This window comes from Tachysurus fulvidraco, chromosome 4 (assembly GCF_022655615.1).
Source record: "Tachysurus fulvidraco isolate hzauxx_2018 chromosome 4, HZAU_PFXX_2.0, whole genome shotgun sequence".
Lineage (NCBI taxonomy): Eukaryota > Metazoa > Chordata > Actinopteri > Siluriformes > Bagridae > Tachysurus > Tachysurus fulvidraco.
In genome coordinates, this window is record NC_062521.1 from 28,607,887 (window position 1) to 28,631,886 (window position 24,000).

The 24,000-nt window shown below is 38.1% G+C and overlaps 2 protein-coding genes across 3 annotated transcripts in view; one reads left to right on the plus strand and one right to left on the minus strand.

The window, feature by feature from the left end:
- gpm6ab (glycoprotein M6Ab) overlaps positions 1-17,175 on the minus strand; it is a 58,516-nt gene extending 41,341 nt beyond the window's left edge. The window contains exons 1-3 of one of the 2 annotated variants that reach the window (XM_047812714.1): positions 17,115-17,175; positions 16,685-16,762; positions 16,404-16,540 (exon numbers count right to left, since the gene is read on the minus strand). In XM_047812714.1, coding sequence (XP_047668670.1) covers positions 16,404-16,407 — 4 coding nt within the window. In that variant the 5' untranslated portion in view covers positions 16,408-16,540; positions 16,685-16,762; positions 17,115-17,175. Of the gene's footprint in view, positions 1-16,403; positions 16,541-16,684; positions 16,837-17,114 lie in introns of those variants that run through there. The other variant, XM_047812715.1, reaches the window with a different exon arrangement.
- Positions 17,176-18,402: 1,227 nt separating this feature from the next.
- wdr17 (WD repeat domain 17) overlaps positions 18,403-24,000 on the plus strand; it is a 261,853-nt gene continuing 256,255 nt past the window's right edge. Inside the window, exon 1 of the mRNA XM_027146084.2 lies at positions 18,403-18,493. The gene's annotated coding sequence lies outside the window, so the exon portion shown is untranslated. The remainder of the gene's footprint in view (positions 18,494-24,000) is intronic.

A 24,000-nucleotide genomic window follows, 5' to 3' on the forward strand; every position in this document is an offset into this window, starting at 1 on the left:
GTGCGCGCGAACAGACACCTCAGATCCTTTCTTTGGAGCCTCCTCTTTGCCCTGCAGCCTCCTCCATCCACTTTTCACTAAAAATAGATGCGGCTAGCAGGGGCGTGTTAATCCCGTTCCAATACTGATATAGTTATGTATCAATACTGATTCAATACTGATCTGATACGGGCCCAGTACTGTATCAATATTGATCTGATTCTGAATCATTACTGTTCTGATTCTGAATCAATACTGTTCTGATATTGCCTCAGTACTATTTCAATACTGATCTGATTCTGACTCAATACTGATCTAATGCCGAATCATTACTGATCAGATACTGATCTGATATCGATTCAATACTGTTTCAGATCTAATTCTGAACTCCTGATTCATTATTTATCTGTTATTGATCTGATACTGTCTTAATATTGATTCGGTAGTGTTTTGCTACTGATTTGACACTGATTCAGTACTAATCCTGTAGTTCGATACTAATCCGGATCTGGTACTGATTAAATACTGATCTGATACTGAGCTGCGACTGATACAATCATCATCTGACATTGAGCTGATATTGATTTGATAAAATATTGAGAGAGGGATTACATTATCAAAACCTGACCTAGAACTGATCTGATACTGACTTTAGTGAATCAATACTGATTCAGTACTGAACTGATACTGAATCAATACTGCTGATAGGATACTGATCCTATACTTGCCTAGACTGATCTTCCTAAATCTTCCTAAACCAGCTGCTGATATCTACAGCATTGTTTTATGTTCATTACCACCCACCCCACAGCCCACCCACCCCTCAGCTATAAATATCTCACTTGCATCACTGATATACTGATTTAAACAACCGATTCCTGAGATTCAGAATGGACACTATCTTGGGGATTCATGTGTGTCTTCATTGTACAATTAAATTGTCAACAGCATCAGGCAACAGCACCATGACGGCAACATGGCTGAACACCTAGCAGCAACAGCGAGGAGAGGAAGGAGAGAGAGAGAGAGAGAGAGAGAGAGAGAGAGAGAGAGAGAGAGAGATGGCTATTGAGAGAGAGAGGAAGAGAGAGACGAGAGAGAGAGATAGGTAGTGAGTGTGTGTGGTGTTGTGAGAGAGAGAGACAGAGACAAAGGAGAGAGAGAGAGAATTGAGACGAGAGAGAGAGGAGAGGAGGAAGAGAGAGAGAGAGAGAGAGAGAGAGATAGGGAGATAGAGTGTTTGTGTGTGTGTGTGTGTGTGTGTGTGTGTGTGTGTGTGTGTGTGTGTGTGTGTGTGAGAGTGTGAGAGAGAGAGAGAGAGAGAGAGAGAGAGAGACCAAGAGAGAGAGAGAGAGAGATAGAGTGTGTGTGTGTGTGTGTGTGTGTGTGTGTGTGTGTGTGTGTGTGTGTGTGTGAGAGAGAGAGATGAACAGGTAAATTGTCTGTGTGTGTGTGTGTGTGTGTGTGTGTGTGTGTGTGTGTGTGTGTGTGTGTGTGTGAGAACCATAACCCTAATGGCACGCACCCAGCAAAAGAGATACTTTGAATCACACACACACACACACACACACACACACACACACACACACACACACACACACACACACACACACACACACACACACACACACACAAACACACAGTGATTCCTCATTCACTACAATGATTTGGCATTGTTGTGATTGTATTTAAATGCACTTTAATTTCACCATAAATGTCTGAGGCAGCGTGTAATTAGTGTAATGATTACGCCTGACCTCTGCCAGGTTTTAACTGTGAGACAGAAGTGTTTCTTCATCCTGATTAACTCACAGCGGCCAGACAGTAAAGCTGATTCACACCCGCACTAAATCTTTATAATCTGCTATTTAAGTTTGCCTTCAGTGTTCACAGAGAGAGCAGAGAGAGAACATTTAGTATCGATCTAATGTTGATGAACAGATCCAATGCTGATTTAATACTGAATCGGTAGGAATCTGATTATGATCCAATATCGAATCAATACTGATTCAGTAAGAATCCAATTCTGATCCAATTCTGATTCAATATTGATTCAGTAAGAATATAAATCCGATCCAATTCTGATTCAATATTGATTCAGTAAGAATCCAATTCTGATCCAATTCTGATTCAATATTGATTCAATACTGATTCAGTAAGAATCCAATTCCGATTCAATATTGATTCAATACTGATTCAGTAAGAATCCAATTCTGATCCAAATCTGATTCAATATTGATTCAGTAAGAATATAAATCCGATCCAATTCTGATTCAATACTGATTCAGTAAGAATCCAATTCTGATCCAATTCTGAGTCAATATTGATTCAGTAAGAATATAAATCTGATCCAATTCTGATTCAATACTGATTCAGTAAGAATCCAATTCTGATCCAAATCTGATTCAATATTGATTCAATACTGATTCAGTAAGAATCCAATTCTGATTCAATGATAATTCAATAAGAATAAGTTCTGATCCGATACTGATTCAATAGTGACTAAAAGGAGAATCTGTATTTGGTGAAAACAGATTCAGAACTAAGCCAATGATGATTCAATACAGATTCAGTACTGATCTGCCACTGACTCAACTGATCTGATACTGAATGCTGATCCATCACTGATCAATGATCCATCAATGTATCTGATTCAATAACTGATTTAATCTGATTTAACAATGACCTGATACTAATTCGGTACTGATCCAAAATTAATTCTGTACTGAATCAGTACTGACTTAATACTAATTTCTGTGTATTTTGTTGAACTGATTCAGTAAGAATCTAATGGCTGTACCTTGCATGTCAGATGTAGTTAGAGTAAAAAGCTGGTAAACCTAATTAGAACAGATTAGAAATCGCTCGTGGACAGACTCAATTCACAAAATGATTCAGTTCACCGAATGGCTTTAACAGCACACCACAGTCACACCGATATGTTCGCTAGAATAATTTCCACTCTGTATATCAGACCTTGAAAAGGAAACTCCAACATTATAGCGTTAATATCAGACATATTAAGACCCAAGAGCCTTAGCAACAGTTTAAATGTGCTAAAAGCCTCTGCTCTAACCTGAACGATCGATTCCACTTGTTTCTTCTCCATGCACAGCGTGTGCGTGTGCGTGTGCGTGTGCGTGTGTGTGTGTGTGTGTGTTAAGACACTGCCAGCATTACTGTTCCCCACAGAGCTTTTCTGCTAATGTGCTTCACATCATCTCAAACCCCAAGACTCACCTATAAAAAAAAAAGAAAATACTATGATGTACCTGAGAACTCGACACGGAGGGTAAATAAGAAAAGAATAAAACACTTTGGGTTACACTGTTATAGGAAAATCGTTAAGTTCAGGGCGGTGTGGTGAAGTCGTGTTACTGTTAGTGCCTCGGGTCTTATGTCGAATTAATTTTTGGTTTGTTTAATTACATGCAGTGTGAAAACGAACCAAACGGCGAAAAAAACCAAAGTATCAATTTAGCTGTGGTTCATGTGCACAAATGAGTCGAACACAGTAGGTGTTGAATCCATTTGTGAGGAGGTTTATGACAATAAACAATGCAGAATGGCAGGCAGAAGCAAGGTGAGAAAATCAGGCACGAAATCCAATAACCAGAGAAGACAATCTGAGTATCAAACAAATCCGAATATGTGCTTGATCACTGCATTTGCGTGTGTGTGTGTGTGTGTGTGTGTGTGTGTGTGTGTGTGTGTGTGTGTGTGTGTGCGTGCGTTTCTTTCCCTTGTACAGTCGAACAGCTTTGCTAATATCTCCAGTGCTTCTTCTGCCATGCTGAAAAGAGAGATCATCAATCCTAGCTACACACACACACACACACACTCTGATACACACCGACATACGGCCACGCTCACATCCACACCCACTGGCTGCACCAGAAATGGTTTGTAGCCGATTTCTTTGGAGCAGGACTGATAGAGATATGTAGGTTTAAGGAAATAACGTTCAGTATCCAGCCTTTTCTACAGCATGGAGAGAACACTGATGACAAACTATTAATTACAGTATACACTAAAAAGTCTAACCCCCGATTTGAGCAGTTGTGTATCCCTTAATACACTCCAGCAAATACACCACACTCTTCACTCCCTCACTCACTCACCCCTATTTTTTAACCTGGAATTAGGTCTCATTTACTGTACTGTACAAAAATGGAAGGAAAACTGAACACAGTAGACTTCACTTATCCGGTCATATTTAATAATTAAAGATATTACATAGAAAAAATAAAGCTTGGAAGGAAGATATAGTATGCTTAGCTTGATTTTTTACTAATTTGCAGGTGACACTATAGCATAAAGCTAACCGTGTAACGCGAGTCAAACAAACGAAATTCACACACTGGTTACCGTGTTACTTCGTTTTGTTGTTTGTTTCTTACTAGAACTAATGATTCAATACAAAAAGATTCAGTACGATTCACAAAATGAGTTTCTTTGAATAAAAAACAGGCAGGAAGGAACTCACATAAACACACAGGTGAAGGACGAGTACCAATACTTTCGTCTTAGCAGAACAACAACCAAAATAAAAATCAATAAAAACTACAGAATGTCGAGCATAAATAAATGTTATGGATTCCGGATTAATCACGGCACCTATAAAAAATAAATAAATAAACAAATAAACAAACAAATAAATAAATAAAATAAAAATATAATAATAATAATAATAACAACTATGCAGCACATTTTTCATTTCAAATGTAGAAGAAAAATAATAACAAAAAAGGTAGCATCAGTAAATGTATAATAAAATAGTTAAATAATTAAAATAATGCAATAAATATCTAAAATAAATAATAAAATATATAATAAAAAACAATAAAAAAAATCCATAAAAATATCAAAAGCATATAAAATGTACATGACAAAGAAAAACTGTATGAAAGTTATATAAAAGTAATCTACTAAATAATAATAATAATAATAATAATAATAATAATAATAATAATAATAATAATAATAATAATAATAATAATAATAATAATAAAAACTGGTGACATTTTTTAAACATTTTAATATTATCTTGTTATTGTGTAAATGACAATGAGTATACTGAAATGGCCTAAAAATTTTTTGACATTTACTACAAATTAACACACACAAACACACACACACACACACACACACACACACACACACACACACACACACACACACACACACACACACACACACACACACACACCTGTGAACTCACTGGATCTGACTGTTCTTCTCGTTTAAAGGCCCAAACCCTAATCAGTTGTCTGACAGCACAATGAGCGAGCTGCTGCGTGATTGATCCTGACTGTGAAGATAAGAGACGCGCTACACGCTCTACATCTGTGAAGTATTTAGAGTTGAGTTGATTCTACAGTATTACAGAGTTCTATAAAAGATCAGAAGATGAATTCAGGAGTCTGATTGGTCAATTTCAAACCAACTTTATAACCGTTGAAAACATATCCGTTGTTATTTATAGACAGTCTAGCTCAGGGGTGTTAAACCCAAAGTCACAGTGGGCCAAAATATAAAACTGAGATAAAGTCACGGGCCAAACTGAATATTTATTGAAAAATGAACTGCAACTGATCTGTAATGTTCAACCTTTTTCATACGGAAACAAACTTTAGTTTTGCTTAAACACAGGATCTGGAACAACCAGAGCTTGATATTACAAACACATAAGAAAATAATTTGAAATAAAAGACATAAGTGGTGTTCATTTCACAAACTTTGACCATAATACACTACACGATGTTCACACACTATTCATTAAGACGTCTCGTTCAGCGGAATGTTGTCAAGCAACTTGAATGTTATTTTTTTTCCTTATTCAGCGTGAGCACCCGGTAGCCTCTTTACTCATTGTTTATACTACACACTGGATGTAGTTGTACGAGTAGGTGATTTTGGACGCACGTTTTCTTGAGTTTAGTCTCTCTGACGACCCACTGTGGACATTGGTGGCTCAAGAGGTTAAGGCTCTCAGTTGTTGATTGGAGGAGCAGGGTTCACTGCCAAGCTGCTACCGTTGGGCCCTGGAGCAAAGCCCTTAACACTCACTGCTCCATGGGTGCTGTATCATAGCTGCCTCTGTGCTTTGACCCCAAAATCCAAAGTTGGGATATGTGAAGAAAAAATCTCACTGTGCAAAAGGCTTCATTTTCTACGTATTCTGTTCTTACCACAGAATCCAGTTACAAATTGTACACTTTTCTGGCCACAAGCTTCAGAAACTTTCAAATCTTTCAAATCTTTAGGATTAGATGCTGTTTCCACAGCGTTTGTGTCGAGTCTCTCAATGACAAACAAACCTCAGTCAAAAATCTTTCTGCAGTTAATACATTTGTAATTTTGTTTGTTTTTTGGCACCGACATGATTCTTAGGCTATAAATCGAGCGCGACAGACATACAGTGATACTCATCACCGCCTAATGATATCGTGTAAGAAACTTTATTTATTAAAATCTTGGTGTTTCAATGCTCATCTAAAAGCCACCAATAGGAGGAAGCCATCGGCTGACGTTAAACTCGAAGCAAAATTTAACAAAACATGCTAATGAAGACAAAAACATGTTCATAAAACCTTATAAGCTCGGGAGAGTTGGTTTTCTGCACAAGACCAGATCATGTGGTTTGTTGATGCAAACAGAGCAGCATGTGATTTTCTTTAATAGCAGGTCTGTCAATCTTAAAAGACATCTGAAATCATACAGTAATATGCTCAATTGCAATTTTCTTCTACAACGGTTGTCATCAGATCTTTCTACATAAAAATTAAATAAATAAATAAATAAATAATAAAAAATATGAGAGAAACAGTCGAGTGAATGATAGAAGTTTGACTACATTAAGGTCAGTGGCTCCGCCCACTTTGAATTACAACAACAATAAGCTGATTGTGAAGCAGTGTCCCACATTGAAACGTAGGACTTCTGACTGTTTTGTCGTCTCACGTTGTGATCGATGGTCTTGTACAATGTGATACTCAACAGTGGCTAAAATAGCGCCATTTCAACCAAACCTGATAAAGTGTCAACATATTCTAAATTAAAATCTCGTTTTTAATTAAAAGCCAGCAATAGAAAGACAGTATAAGATGATGTTTAACGATCAATGCAATAAGGCTGATCGATTCAAATATAAGAAAAACGCTACTCTTAACTACTTTAAGATCAGTAGCTCCGCCCACTTTGCTTCTCAAACTGTTCTTGTTTTTTTTTTGGTCACATTGAAGCTTATGGCTTCTGGCTGCTTTGTCGTTTCATGTTGCTGCTGGAGTGAAGACGGGAAAACACACGCATCCTCTTGCGACATGTGAAGCCCGTCACCTTTGGCAAAGAAATGGAGAAAACAATGTTGTTATTTTTCCCAAAAAACTCCATCACAGTGTCGCCATTGTGAAAACTCAAAAGAGAAACAAGACACCCGTCATGTTCCTGAATGCCGCCTGAATTCTGGATGGCGATTATTCGGTTGCCATTGGCGATTGGTAAAAGTCAGCCAGCTCACTTCCTGTGCATGCTGTCAAAGGCCTTCAGCCGGGTCACATCCACCAGAAACACCGCTGAAACAGACAAGCTTCAGCCGGAAAACATGCGGCACTGAAACACACAGCTCGCCTGCTACTGTATGTCGATATCCACAATATTTGCAAAGATGCAAATCGTGTTTCTCTATGAAGCTTCATTACATCTGCGCTCAAACTCATAGCACTAAAGCGTCCTCTATCAAATTAGCATCGAGAAAAATGGCCGACTCTAACTGGGCTAACCGGATTCATAGAAAATGAAAGACAGCTGGAATTCTGTCAGATCACAGAGCAGCTCAGAGTCTTGCAGAATTAGCTTTGAGTGTAAAAGCATTAAAGGGGGATTTCTCGGTAATGAAGTTTGGGGGAAATCTAAAGTTTGTTGTCTATCACAATTGAAATAGCTTCAGTTGCTTCAGGATTCTAAAGCAGGACATCTTGTAACTCCTCAGGCCTGGCCTCTTGAAACAACCTGTGCGTCAGGTCCCGTCCGGAAAGTAAATCTCCACCTCCGTCTCATTGACGTTTATTCTTGTGTCTCCTTTCTGTTTACAGCACCAACATCATCTTCCCCTCATAAGCTGATACATTTCACCATGTTTTAGTTATACATAATTTAAAGGTTAGCATTTATTGTCTTTTGATAGCTGGAACATAAGCATACAAAATGTAGCATAATGCTTGAGTATACATAGCTTAAAAGCTAACATATACTGTAGCTAAAACAAAAGAGCGGAAAAGCTAACAGTGCTGGATTATGGAAATTTTAAAGGCTAGCATATAGCTAAAAACATTATGCTACTTTTTTGTATGCTTATGTTTCAGCTATATGCTAGTGGACAGACTAGAATATAGCTAATATAAAAAGTAGCATCTTATTTGTTTTTGCTTTTACACCAGAATAATGCTAGTTTTGGTACGCTGTTTTATGTAGCTATAAATGTTCTTGTCCTACAGGAGAATATAACATCACATCCTGAAGTGTTTTATTTCTTTCTTACCAGACAAGAGAACCTTGTAAAGGTAAAGGTAGAGAAACAGGCTACAAATCAGGAAAGTAGAGCATCTGCACGCAGTTTTATTTATAGACCCATTGCTCAGTCAGGGGTCGTCTGTTTCTGATATTTCTGTGTTTCAGTTAATTATAAAACAAATACTCCATCCATACCGCTTATCCGGGACCGGTGTCTGGGGCAGCAGTCTAAGCAGGGACGCCCAGACTTCCTTCTCGCCAGACACTTCCTCCAGCTCTTCCGGGGAATACCAAGGTGTTCCCAGGCCAGCCGAGAGACATAGTCTCTCCACGGAATACTTTTTTTCAGTTGTATTTTTCTTGTTGCTTAATAAAAGGTAGGACTGAAATTAAAACAATTTAACTCCGTATGTCCTGTATATAAAGCAGAATTAACAATAAAGATGATTTGACTCTCAAATCCTTTAGTTAGCTGGCCTTGTGCTGTCAGAGTGGAAAAATCAGCACCATGCTCCATGTTATCACTCTTAGATGGACACCATGGTAACACACACCTCCACAGAGCCATGCTAATCGAGCGACACATTCGAACACATGAGTTCGTTGAAGGCAACAAGCTACAATTCACAAGAAAAGAAGTAATAGAAAGATACTTTATCCTGAAATAAAAAAAATACACTCCAAAGGCAGTCAAGGAGCCCAAGAATGTCTCACATCTGTTTGATTCCTTACTTAGCAAGTAACTGAAGCTTATAGTGGTCAGATTAGCATGATGTAACACACACACACACACACACACACACACACACACACACACACACACACACACACACACACACACACACACACACACTTTTCACTAAAACATATAACACCTTGCTTAAAATTCACGGCTTTTCCAACATTTGCAAATCCGACTCACTTCCCGGATTTGCTGGAGACATTGGGGCTCCAAAAACTTATGAGCAGCAATCGTATGCTTTTTAAAGCTTTCTTCCCCGTTATTTCAGTTACATAACACCAGTTCCATAGCTATTTTAGGACTATCAATAAACTCTCCATGTTAAATGCTGACCTTTCTTCAGGAGATGTCGTTACTTAAAAATCTGGACGTCAGCTAGAATCTGCAACGATTGCCAAACGTACTAAAATAATACGAAACAGTCAAATCTGCACTAATTTCATATCAGAACGTATGAAACACCTCAAAATGCATTAATCTGGATTTATTGTGCGATGTGTGACCAGGTCATAACACCACCAACAAGAGGTGCACGATATAAAATGGCAAACCTTTACAAATCTCTTTCCACTGAATAAAGACTGTAAATCAGCATAATTTACTGTACAGGTCAGTGAAATAGGTTAGGGCTTTGGCTGCCTGCCCAGCTATTGTCCTGAATCCTGGAAGCCCATACTAATACAAGAATAAAATGCTGCATGGTTTGAAGGCAAAAAATAACTGTGTGTGAGAGAAACCTTTTCAGGACCTCATGCTGGTAAGAGATTCTCCAGGCCCAGAAATGAGCTTTAAATTGCATTCGATAGTCTGTAGACCCAGTTCTAAAAAAGGGCAAGAATTACGGGGACCGGTTTTACATGATTCATTGTCTTCTTTGAACTGGAGCATCTTTTTCTTACTGGATTTTTGCACTGCTTATATCGGATTAATGTACTGTTGCATTCCTAGTTTACTCAGGTACTTAAAATCAGATGTTTTTAGTGTTACTTTATCGGTATACATCACTAGTCCCAGACTCAGCTACTGCTTGGAGGTCATTAGATGTAGTAGGGCAGTTGCAGCTCAGTGTACTTACAGTACTGATCAGAAGATAATGAGTTCGAAGCCCAGCCTCATGAGTTCTCATGATCTCAAGGCCCGCAGTCAACAACTGCTCTGTTGTACTAATGAAAAGTAGCTATGGATGCAAGCATCAGCCAAATTAGGTAAATGCAACATTCTTAGGCTGAATATTGTTGAGTGTATCTTGTCTTGTACTGCAGTTTCAAATCTTGTTTTGTTGCAAAGAGTCTTGTCTTGGGTTATTTTGCTGAGAATCTATTCAGAACATCCTGGGTGTGACCTGGTGGCTCTGTCTAGTAGGACATACCTGCTAGAGCTCTACTAGACTATCTGTCTAAGGCCAACAGGGGGCGTAGTGCCTGAGCTACCCCAACTGGCTATGCTCAATTTGTTGCTCAGCTGTGGCTCTACTCCCAGACACTCCTGCATTAGTGAGCCCCTCAAACCATAACATAGACTAAGCATAGAAACCATGTGGAGGAACTACAGTTACTACCGACAGCCATAGATTGACCAGTAAACAGAAAGCTTTGTCCACAATCTGTTTTACCTCTGCAGATGGGTGCGTGTGCAGTGCCGAGGTGTCCAATCTTATCTGCAAAGGGCCAGTTTGGCTGCAGGTCTTCATACCAATCAAGCAGGAGCCACACCTGATTCCACCTGTTTAATTGGTTGATCTTGGCTTTTAGTAGAGGTGTGACTTCTGCTCGGTTGGAATGAAAACCTGCCCAAACACCGGCCCATTGTGGATAAAATTGGTCACCCCTGGGGTAGTGAGTAACACTGTTCACCTGCCCCACGGGCAAAGTCCTCCCTGCTCACTTGAAAGCAGCATTCAATTTGCATGAGGGTTACCAGGACCCACACCCATAGAGTACTGAGGGTGGTGGCTAGTGATCAGGTCACCAATGTAACCAAAATCTCTATGTAGAGCCACTCACTTGCCTCACACCAGCAAGATAAAGAGCCAGGGTTAGATGCAATGGTAGTCAGTGACTGTAATGAAATGGGGATATGAATATCTTATTTAAGTCGTACTGAATAGACTCTAGTCCTGCTTAATCTAGTTGTGTTGAAGGTTATCTTGTCTGAGTCAAGTCCTGAGTCATGTCTTTTTGAGACTGAAGGTGTCAACTGTTAACGAGTGCAGGTTTAATAAGCCTAGGCTTGTCTTATTTTGCATCTTCTCAAGTCTCGTTGTGTCGAGTATTGTCTTTCAGAGTCTTTTTGAGTCCCACATTTGCTGTTTGGTCTTGTCATGTCATCTGTAAATCTTGAGTTGTTGTGTTTTGTATAAATAACATCGTATCTTGTTATGTCATTTATTGTCAAGGCTTGTCATCTTGTTTTATGTTGTTCGGTCTTGTTGATGCTACAGTAGTTGAGTCTGAGCATTTTAGCAGTTTAGAGTTAGTACTTGTCCCAAACCTAATGTTCAGATCTGGCATGGTACTGTATCTATGTCAGGTCTGTTGTACTGTATATCAGCCAATAACTCCAAGAGGCTGAAGGCTCTAAGGGGAAGGTGAAACAAATTGACACATCCTTTGTAAGAGAAATACACTGTCCTGTTTATGTTCATTATTTAATAGACAACATTGGCTAACGGTTGCACTTTTGGTTCCGTATCCTCTTGGGATTTTTCAGCATAGTTGGATTTCACATCTTTAGAGATCTGTATCCCATGGGGATCTTCATTTTAATCACGGCTCTATCTGCGTTTCTGTATCAAAGTGTGTGTAAGTGTGTTTGTATCAAGGTGGCATTCTTCTCATAGCCAAAACTCCCAGCATGTAACTCCCACTTCACCTCAAAAATGCCCTTTAAAAACACATGATGAAAATTTAGCTGAATATCTGGAGCTTAAAGCGGATCTCATGAACAAACCTTGGCTCCTGTGCTACACTTGCGGTACAGTAAGTAGAAAACTGCATTAAACTGATTTTCCAAACTATTTCTTCAAGGTCCAGGGTTTGTGTGGTAGAATGTGCAAACGCAGCAGAAATCCCATAGACATAATCTCTATGCCACATGTTCTTATACAGAGAGGTGAAACCATCACTACTGTACAGCAAAAGGCCAAAGACTGACTCTGTTACTTCATACAGCAGAAGTTCCTCAGCGGGCATCAGAATCACTGCCACAGAAGAACGGCGTCACGGACGTTCACCCGAGGCTCAGTTAGGAAAACCTTCCCATTCGATGACTTTGCTTTCTCAATGAGATCAATGCTTTTTAAAAATACATATTTAATTGTGTTTTCTTGTTTGTTGCTGTCCAGCTGAGGAAAAATTATTTACACTAAAGAATTGACAATCAACTAATACATATTTACTGTCCTTTTATCACTTGTGTGGCTTTAAATCTCTGACTTGTGATTAGATGAGATTTTTAATAAGCAAGCTACAGCAATAACAACAACAACAACAATAATAATAAAAGTAATTAAATAAAAAATAAAAAATAAAGTAATTAAATACATTTACAAACATTATTATTATTATTATTATTATTATTATTATTATTACTATTATTATTTTTATTATTATTAAAATACTTTATTTATGTATGTATTTATTTATTTGTTTATAAACAAACAAACAAACACATACACACAAAAAAATAAATAAATAAATAAATAAACACAAACAAACAAACAAATAAATAAATACATAAATGTATTTGTTAAACATTATCTGCACAATAATGTACTGGGTTACGTTCTAACCGCACATAGATATAAATATTCAAATAACCTGTTGTGGATCTTTAAAATATCCACATTTGAGAAACCTGTTAAATCTGTTACTGTAGGTTTGTACATCGTTGCACTGAAATATGAAATAATGTGTCAAACTTTCCAGAATACAGACAATTCACCGAGAAGTAGAAAGACGGCTGAAGAGCTTATCGGTAATCAGTACAGAAAAGTGATGTGTAGAACAATAGGATTCACACACACTCAAGATTACTCAAGATTCAGTCCACACACCTACTCAATCTCTCGGTGTCTCTGGGAAACTGATCAATGCACGCTATTCTTCTCTCCAGTTATTTCCTGCACATGACCAAACGTTCCATAGTTAAAGAGTGGGTGGATTTGGAGAAGTCGGTTTGTCTGTCAGGTCATCAGAGACTCGCCCACGTGTTGAGACACACAGGCGCGATCTGGGTGAAGCTCAGGGTTCGTGTTCGACAACAGGAAGAGGAAAAAAAAAAGCCAGGGGTGGGGGTGGGGGTGGCTGGAGGGGTGTAAGCCCAACAAGAAGGGCATCGCTTCTGCTGGATGTTTATTGTTCTTCTTGGAAACCTTACACTGCACATATCGTGAGATAATAACGAGAGGAAAATATGTGAGCTGCCAGGTGGCCTTGGCTCGAGGTTAGATAGCGTGAAAGTTTAGCCCCGTCCTTTCATACAAGAAAGGCAGAAGAAGAGGAGGAGGAGGAAGAGGAGGAGGAGGAATCTAGGCAGATGCTATTTACTCTGGAAAGACACTTTAGTAATAATTAATATTTACCATTCTCTCTTATCTTGTATCCATTTACTGTATGTTAAGCTGGATAAAAGCCTGATTTCATAAAAGCTAAGGTACCTTTGACTGTTACTAAGCACTGGAGACTTCTTCCATAAACGTTATAGAACCCTCTCAGAAACCTTCACCACGTCAACGATCACAGGCGTTTTTTTAAATGTATTTACAACATCCGCCCTATAACTCCCTCTGTGAACAAGTGGTTACTATAGAAACAACATCAGAAATGATTATAGCATTAATAAAAACATGCGATTTGTAGCTGCACGACCATCAGAGCTGCTGTTATAGAAAATCAATCAACACCTTCGGACCAATCGGAATAAAAATCATTCGGGAATGTTCGGTAGCGATATTATAACGCCCACACGATCTCTCGCTCTTTGTCTGTCTGGTTCTTTAGCTCAAGGCCAATATCCCCAAACCCCAGTTCAAATTCTTCACATTAGCTCCAAGAGAGAGAGAGAGAGAGAGAGAGAGAGAGAATCCCGATGATGGGATTGAAGACAAACACGGGGACGCTTGTTAGGCCTGTCAAAGACCCCACACAGCAGAGCAGAATGTTTGGAGGAGGCACAAAAAGTTCCACATAATGCGGCTATTTATCCTTCATGTGACTTTGTGCATATATTACAAAGCTGTGGTCATGAAGAGAGAGACACAAAGAGTGAAAAGCAGCTGAGACTCATATCACACGCAATCAAAAGCCACAGAGCGCTTCTGTGTTCTGCTTCCAAAAGAGGAGCTGTCTGTCATTTCAACACCCCGAACCCGTCTCCCATCACAACAACACACCGCGTCACGCTGCGGATCGGCTGCTCCGCGTTCTGTTCTTACAGTACACAAGAACAACCATACAAACTGGAGCTGGTGTGATAAAGTGTTAATGAAATAAAGTGTCGATCCATGCTGTACAGAAGCAGCCGTGACAGTAGTGCAGCTGCAAATAGCTTGTTCTTGTGAATATGTTAGCGTTTCTATAGTAACCACTCATTAGCATAGAATTGTTTGTTAGCATAGACCTGTATAACAGATTATTTATTTGTTTAACATGCATGGAAGGAGTCTCCAGTGTCAGTGCTGTGTAACAGTCAGATGTGTGTGTGTGTGTGTGTGAGAGAGAGAGAGAGAGAGAGAGAGAGAGAGAGAGAGAGAGAGAGAGAGAGAGAGAGAGAGAGAGAGGCAGGCTAGGGAGAGAACAACTGTTTATATCTGCTATACCCGGCTATGAACGGACATAACTTTTTGCAGACATTCCACAATATAACATGTAACTGTGAGCATGTCATGGGGGCACGGTGGCTTAGTGGTTAGCACGTTCGCCTCACACCTCCAGGGTTGGGGGTTCGATTCCCGCCTCCGCCTTGTGTGTGTGGAGTTTGCATGTTCTCCCCGTGCCTCTGGGGTTTCCTCCGGGTACTCCGGTTTCCTCCCCCGGTCCAAAGACATGCATGGTAGGTTGATTGGCATCTCTGGAAAAATGTCCGTAGTGTGTGAGTGTGTGAGTGAATGAGAGTGTGTGTGTGCCCTGTGATGGGTTGGCACTCCGTCCAGGGTGTATCCTGCCTCGATGCCCGATGACGCCTGAGATAGGCACAGGCTCCCCGTGACCCGAGAAGTTCGGATAAGCGGTAGAAAATGAATGAATGAATGAGCACGTCATTCTTTACTGTGTATTTATAATTGTGTGTGTGTGTGTGTGTGTGTGTGTGTGTGTGTGTGTGTGTGTGTGCATGAATATAGATACAGAGCGATCTAAACGAATCCCTGCAGAGTTTAAGTCTGTCTCCTCCCACACATCTGCAATCTAAAACTGCTCCTAAAGCACAGTTATGTAACATAAACCATCACACAGGCTTCAGATTGTTTAAAAAAACCTTAACACTGACTCACACAACTTAACACCGAGTCTGAAGGTTACGACGTCCACGATGAGACGCAAAAAACTACACATGACCAGCGTACAGGACGTGTTCGATGGGTGTTCAACACATGACCTTTATATCATTTACACTATAAAATGAATGAATGAACTAAAATTCAGCAAAATATGGAATTTAAATACTAATAAAGAAAACGATGGTCACATGACCAGCACAGGGTTATGTTTGTTTGTTAGTTTTATTCAAACAGCTATGTTGTCCATTAAAAAAACAAACAAACAGAAAGTCTGATATCACACAGTATTTACTTTCCTGGCCATGATCTTCAGGATCTTATAGCTGCAATCTGATTGGCTCTCAGCATCCAATGGGAAAACACCTTTTTTTGGAGCAAGATATATTCACCAGTGTAAAAGGTCTGATTATCCTAAGTGTTGAGTCAAGAGATGTTGGTTAAACACCTTCATTGAATCAACACATACATCCATTATAAACACTTACAATGTGTAACATTCAAATGACAACATTTTAAAGCAAAGAATCAACACAGTTCGAATGTTGAATGGTTAAACACCTCCACTGAACGCATAGTGTTTAATCCGGAATAACAGAGTTGACTAAACTTTTTGAGTAGGTCTGAAAGACTGGACACTGATTTTCTAGATATGGACAGTGAAAGTTTCTCACTCACCCATGTTGAAGAGTTCAGCTGCGGTGTTTTAGTGTTGAGTGTTGAAGCGTGTTGAGTGTTCAGAGATCTGCTAGTCCACAGTTTGACTCTCCAGCAGTGTGATGTGTGTCGCTCAGTCCCACAGAGGATCAGACGCTCTAATCAGTGCAGACAGGAGGAGGAGGAAGAGGAGGAGGAGGAGGAGGAAGAGGAGGAGAGAAATCCATCAATGGAGGTTTATTCATACCGCTGTCTTTCTCTCAAGGGCTTCCCTTTTAAATTGTTTCAGCCTCAACACCCACCTCAGTCTGTCTTTAGACTCCTGATGATGTTGAACACCGCAGTGCACATTTCACTGTTTCCTTTGTCACCTCGCAAGTCTTTGATATTGAGAGCACATGTTCAATACAGATGTTTTAGAGAACACAAACACTCAAATGCACAATACAGGATTGAGAAACATGAGGATTAACACCATCAGTCCCTGGGATTAGTCACATATTTCACATTCCTTTTAAAGATAAAACGCATGCAAACAAGACATGACATTTAGGAATACACAGAAAAAGCTCTCTCTCTCTCTCTCTCTCTCTCTCTCTCTCTCTCTCTCTCTCTCTCTCTCTCTCTCTCTCTCTCACACACACACACACACACACACACACACACTCACACGGGTTATTGAATTAAGTGTTAAACGTGAACAGGAAACAAAAGTATAAAAATCATCCTCACATCTTGATCAGTGAAAGAGAGTCAACACTGTCAAGCTTTAGCAGCCAGCCGGAGTAACACACCCCTTTTTCCCTCTACCACTGCAGTGAGGAGGATTTATACGGTAAACGGCGCCATCTGGTGGTCAATGTATGAAAGTGTTTCAATAGACAAGAAAAAAGATCAAATCAAATAAATGTGTTAAATAATAATAATAATAATAATAATAATAATAATAATAATAATAATAATAATAATAATATAGAAAATACTTATTTTGTAATTATTATTGTTATAATTGTTTTATTATCTATCTATCTATCTATCTATCTATCTATCTATCTATCTATCTATCTATCTATCTATCTATCTATCTATCTATCTATCTATCTATCTATCTATCTATTAGTCTGTCTGTCTTTAAAGTGGTAAAAAGACAAGAGTTGCCCCCATTTGTGATTGGCAAGAAAAATCAGACAGAAATCAGAGATTTAGAATTAAAATCATTTGTAATTAAATTTAAATGTTTATTTGTTTATACAAACTCTAATTGTCTCTATTTTTATTGCCTATTTTGCGACTTGTCGAAATACGAAATATTTTTATATACCTTGTACATTATTTGTTTGTTTGTTTGTTTGTTTGTTTATCTCCTTCGGTGACGTCACCGCGCAACGCATCATGGCTACGGAAGCCGAGATGTAATACGTTTAACCATAAACTCAATAAACAGCTAATATTACCCATTCCCATGCACGGGAAAGGCGCTATATGAATCTACAAAGGCTGTATTCTTTATAGAAATTGATATTTATGATTTTTTTTAGTGTCTGTATTATTTGTTTTTATATTGTTGTCTTTTCATGAGCTAAGCTTCACAATGTTTCCATGGTAACCGGCTCTCATCGGCTTCACACTCTAAACAAATGCTACAAAAACAACAAAAAATAGTGAGAATGTTACAAAATAAATAAATAAATAAATAAATAAATAAATAAATAAAAATTACCCAATAACAAGTTTCTTAAAAAAAGGTAAAAACAAATTATTATTATTATTATTATTATTATTATTATTATTATTATTATTATTATTATTATTATTATTAATATTGTCATTAATAATGACAATATTATTATTATTATTATTATTATTATTATTATTATTATTATTATTATTATTATTATTATTATTATTATTACTAATAATAATAATAATAATAATAATAATAATAATAATAATAATAATAATAATAATAATGAACTCCTATTCGTTTGTCGCCCCCTGGCGTCCGTGTCGTGTTACTACAGATGTGAGCAGCAGGAAGTAGGAGAAGAAGGATCTCCGCTGTAAAGCTTTAAGCTCAGCACCACGGCGCAGGCTCGCACGCACCTACTGAGGTAAGCGACCTGATTTATCCATACACCTACAAAAATAATGCTACAGCCTTCTTTTAAAACGCGTAAATATCTGAAATGCTCAAATGCATCAGTATTCAGTACCCCAGAGAAGATGCAGCTGGAGATTAGGGCTTCACCTGGCATGGGTGGTGGACCGTACACAGCACTTCTCAGGGTGATTAACACAGAGAACCACTTGGTTTGCATGTAGAGAAATGTACTTGCCACTTGCATGTAGAGAAATGTAGGAGAAATGACAGTGTGTGTGTGTGTGTGTGTGTGTGTGTGTGTGTGTGTGTGTGTGTGTGTGTGTGTGTGTGTGTGTGTGTGTGTGTGTGTGAACAAACAGCCTTGACAAGATGTCATTAGAAACACCAACATCCTCAGGGATAAATGACCTACAAATCTGCGTCTCTATATAAACTAATTCTGCTGTGAACATTTTCATTGTAAAGCACTTTTATTCATGGATATTTTCTCAAAGCAGTTTTACAGAATATAAGAAATATACAACAGAAATTTCAGGGTTTAATATTAGAGTTAATTTATTTATGCCATTTACTGTTTTTACATTTATCTCTAACGAGCAAACGTGACACGACGGATCAGGTGGACACGGCTGAATCATTTAATTTATTCTCATTAAACAAACCTAAATAAATCCTACAACACATTTATTTTGTAATTAGTCATGTAAAGGTAATCGGTTTTATACTTTACCACAAGATTCAACACCAAGAAATGCTTTATTATTAAATTACGGAATTTTATGCGCAGTTTTTTTATTGAATAAATTTTAAACACTAAAGTCAGAAATAAAGAAAGGAAGAAAGAAATAAAACCAACCCTGATCCTTATCTCGACCTGTTTAATCTCTGTGCTATAAATAAATGATCATGAATCATTGTTTACTGGTTTGGAAAATGAAATGGAGTCATTTGTGTAACCCTCTGCTGAGTCAGTGTGTACTGTAACACAACAACACAACACAACCGTTATGTAACATTGTGTGTAAAAGCACACATTCCCACGGCTCTGTTTGCTGTAACGACCTCAAAGACTGCTCCAGGAGAACTGCTTGTCCTCAAGAGGTTCAGGCTGTTTAGGATTATTTATGATCCAGATCGTGTTAGGTTTAATCATTCAGTTTAATTTTAAACACCAAAAGCAAATTCACAATTTAATTAACATTTAAATATATATATATATATATATATCAGTCGTGGCCTAATGGTTAGAGAGTCTGACTTGTAACCCGAAGGTTGTTGGTTCGAGTCTCGGGCCGGCCACGAATAAGGTGCCCTTGAGCAAGGCACCGCATCCCTCCCAACTGCTCCCCGGGCGCTGCAGCATAAATGGCTGTCCACTGCTCCGGGTGTGTGTGAGCACTGCTGTGTGTGTGTGTGTGTGCACTTTGGATGGGTTAAATGCAGAGAACGAATTCTGAGCATGGGTCACCGTATTTAGCCGTATGTCACTTCACTATATATATATATATATATATATATATATATATATATATATATATATATATATATATATGATATACAAATCGTGCCAATTAACTCTAGTAAAGAATAAAAATAAAGACACTAATAAAATAAAATAGAACATAAAGGACATAGAGGAAAGTATGTAGGAAAATAAAAATAGAAAAATAAATATACCAAAAAAAAAAAAGTGTATCGTCTGAATATGGTACAGTGATGTGGTAAATAAATAAATAAATAAAAACAATCTAGAAAAAAAAATCTCCAAATTGTTGTAGTTTAAAAAAAAAAAAAAATTCCACAATTATCACATAAATATCAGAAATGCTGGACGGACTGAACTAGGAGTTATTTATCATGACGTTAAAATTAGGTTACACACGAAATATGATGCCCTTTTAGTTTTATATTATATCAAACAAACCGGTGACACTATTTTCTGTGTGAACACATCAGTTATGGAAGTTTATTAAACATATATATATATATATATTACAATATTACAAATTGCAACATTACAAATATTACTCTGATTGGTCAGAAGGTGTTGATTTCATTTCTGTTTACAGCGAATGCAAATCCCAGGTTTTAATTCGTTAACGTTTCTATAGCAACAGGTCCTTCAAAAAAAAAATTATAATTTGTTGATATGGTGACGTTTGCTGTAAGGAGATGATTATTGAAGGAGTCTCCGGTGTCAGAGGCTGAGCTGGAACTTTTCCTTTCTCTAAAGTTTCACTAAGGGATCATGACAAGCTGAAAAAGAGACAGAAGGGAAGGAAGAGAAGTTTGTGAGGGAAGCACAGTTTACGGAATAGTAATAACTTGTATTAAGGACATTAGATTTAACTATAAACTGGGGGGGGTGTTATGTGATGGTTTTCACAAAGTGAGAATTTTTTTTGTTGGCTAATATCTGTGGTGTGAGAGGAATCATTAATGTTGGTGATCACTGTCCTATGTCCTATGTCCTCTGTCCAACGTCCTATGTCCTATGGCTCTTCATTCAGTATCATTGCGATCCTTCTGTTTATGAAAGAATTGTGTGTTGGCAAGCAATTTTTTTATTCAGTGTTTTCATAATAAATGTTTCAATGCATTTTCTTTGTTACAAAAAAACACACAGTTACTATTGTTTAACATTTTAGTCAAACATTTAAATGAACAACAGACAACCAAACTGAACAGCGAGCGAAAACCAGGACGTAGAAACACTTGACCAGGTAAAAACGGCCCGGTAGATAGAGTCAGGAGGAGAAACACTGAACATCATGGAAGTGCATGTTGTGGAGGAACCAACTGCTGATGAGATGAGAAAGATGTGATAAAGACAGACCTGAACTTCTTTCCTCACCGATGTGAAAGCGTGAGACGAGCCGTTATTTAAAGCATGCTGGATTTATATAATCAGAACTGCTGTAGGTGCCAAGAATAAAAAATGCAAATAAGAAGGAATTAGGAAACATCTGAGTATAAAGAGTCAGGATTCAGTGTTAACCAGGGTGAAGTGTGATCAGTGTGAAACCTCGAACTGCACAAACCCAGGATTCTGTTTATAATCACAGGGAAATATTTCATGTGGGAAAAACCCTGATGTGCTGTTACAGGAAAATGATGACAGATGACTCGTGTGATGAAGCAGACTTCCTGTTTCTTGAAGTTGAATTATTTTTAAAGTCACTGCTGATCATGATCCGTGTCTCGGATTTTGGGAGAGAAATTTAGTCAGTAAATGGATCATTGTAGTAGTTTTTTCTTTCTCTTTGCATGTTAAATAAGAGCGAGCAGAAACCTGGAGCTAAAATAAGGCAGCTTTTCCTCGTATAGGATTAAAGATGTGACCGTGTCTGTGAAAGACGCTTGTTCTGCAGGATGGTCATTACGGTTAAACCTCCTGCTGTAAGCACAGCGTCGTGGTGCAGCAGTGAGACGACGTGTCTGTCAGTCCGTGCAGCGACTCGTTCAGCTACACACTCATTACAGAGCATCAGAGGGACTAATCACGACGTGTTTATTTCCACACAGCTGCACCGAGGAATTCATTCAATTCCATCGGGAGTTTGTTTCAGACTCTTCTCTCTCTCTCTCTGTGTGTGTGTGTGTGTGTGTGTGTGTGTGTGTGTGTGTGTGTGTGTGTGTGTGTGTGTGTGTGTGTGTGTGTGTGTGAATTCTCCTAAAGACAAATAAGGACAAGCAGGAAGAGTGGATATAAAGACGACCCAAGGTTTAGGATTATAGTGGATTAGCAGCAGACATGTGACACGTATAATGTATCTGAACAGGAACACGTCTGATTGGCTGTTTAACTTTGTATTAATTAACCGTATTAAAACACCAAGTTTAAAGCGATAAAAATATTTGCATGACAGATTTCTTTTTAAAATATTTATTTATTTAATCTTCTTATATTTAATCTTTAATCTGGGGAAGTCATGGCCTAATGTTTGAGAGTCAGTGGGGAAAAATATATAAAAGGGGAAGTCGTCCAGAGTCTGACTCGGAACGCTAAGGTTGTGGGTTCGAGTCTCGGGCTGGCAATACCACGACTGAGGTGCCCTTCAGCAAGGCACCGAAACTCCCCAACTGCTCCCCGGGCGCTGCAGCATAAATGGCTGCCCACTGCTCGGGATGTGTGTTAACGGTGTGTGTGCTCCAGTTCCTTCATCGTTGCTTATTACTCAGAACCTCTAGGAGATAATGTGATATTTTAAACATCTTGCAATTTTTGTAAACGTTTTGCAGGTTTTCTGCAGGTCATCGAAACACTAAGGATAGGATCTAAGAAATCCTACCCACCGACTAATCAAAACAATCCCAAAATTATCCGAAAGACCAAAAGAAGAGAGAGGAAATTAAAGTAAATGAAAATCTGAATGAAAAACGTCACATTCATACAAAAAACCCAAAGGTGTTGTCACTGTTTTTATTAACATTTTTTTATTTTTTTAATCACAGTAGACTAATGGTCACAAAGCATTTTTCAGTCATATATATTTCATGCATCTCAAACCTTCGACCTACTGACACACAAAAAAGAAAGAAAAAAAATTACTCTGTGGCAGATGTTTAAAATGGGGATTTATATGGATTTGGCAACTCTTCATAGAGCATCATAGAGCTGATTTCAGAAACAAGAGACATGTGAGTTGAGAGTGACTCAAAAATATAAATAAATAAATAAATAAATAAATAAATAAATAAATAAATAATCCAAACAATTGGTTTGAACAGTTCTTCAGAATGACTGCATTTTTATTTCTGCTTGATTGGCCAGATTAAATAAAAGTCATCAGTGTAGTTTCATTTCATCCTTTCATCATATTATTCATTCCTCTTCTGTTCAATGAATCAGTCACAAGCAAAAGATTCACTGACTCAAACACTGACCTTATGGAAAAGGATTGAATTTGGTTATGATAAAACGATTCACTGATTCAAACACCGATCCATTGAACATGGGATGAACGAATCAGTGTCAAAACAAAAAGATTCATGGTTTTGATCACAGATTAACTGGCAATTGAATCTCTGTAATGAGCACATGATTCACTGAATCAAACACTGTACTGCTTAAAAAGGAGGAATACATTTTGGTTATAATATAATGAACAGATTCACTGATTCAGACACATAATCATTATAAATGGAAGGAATGAATCAAGACTCACTGATTCAAACACAGATCGTCTGAACAGAGGACCGAATCACAATCATGACGAAATCTATATACAACTCAGATATCATATTTACGTACAATAACCGTATCTAAATGATACCTGCTGATTTTTGTATGCTAGAGAAACATTCTAAAATGAATGACTCAGACTTTCACTGATTCATTCATCACAGCGATTCATTCATAAACACCGAATCTTTTGCAAACGGCACATCTAATTCACAATAATAGGAGATCTAGATGTCTAACACATTCGTTGCAGAACAGACCCGAGTTAAATGTCGGGTTCGATGAACGTAGCTTTCACACAGAACGTAACCTTTGACATTCGATTGGACGAG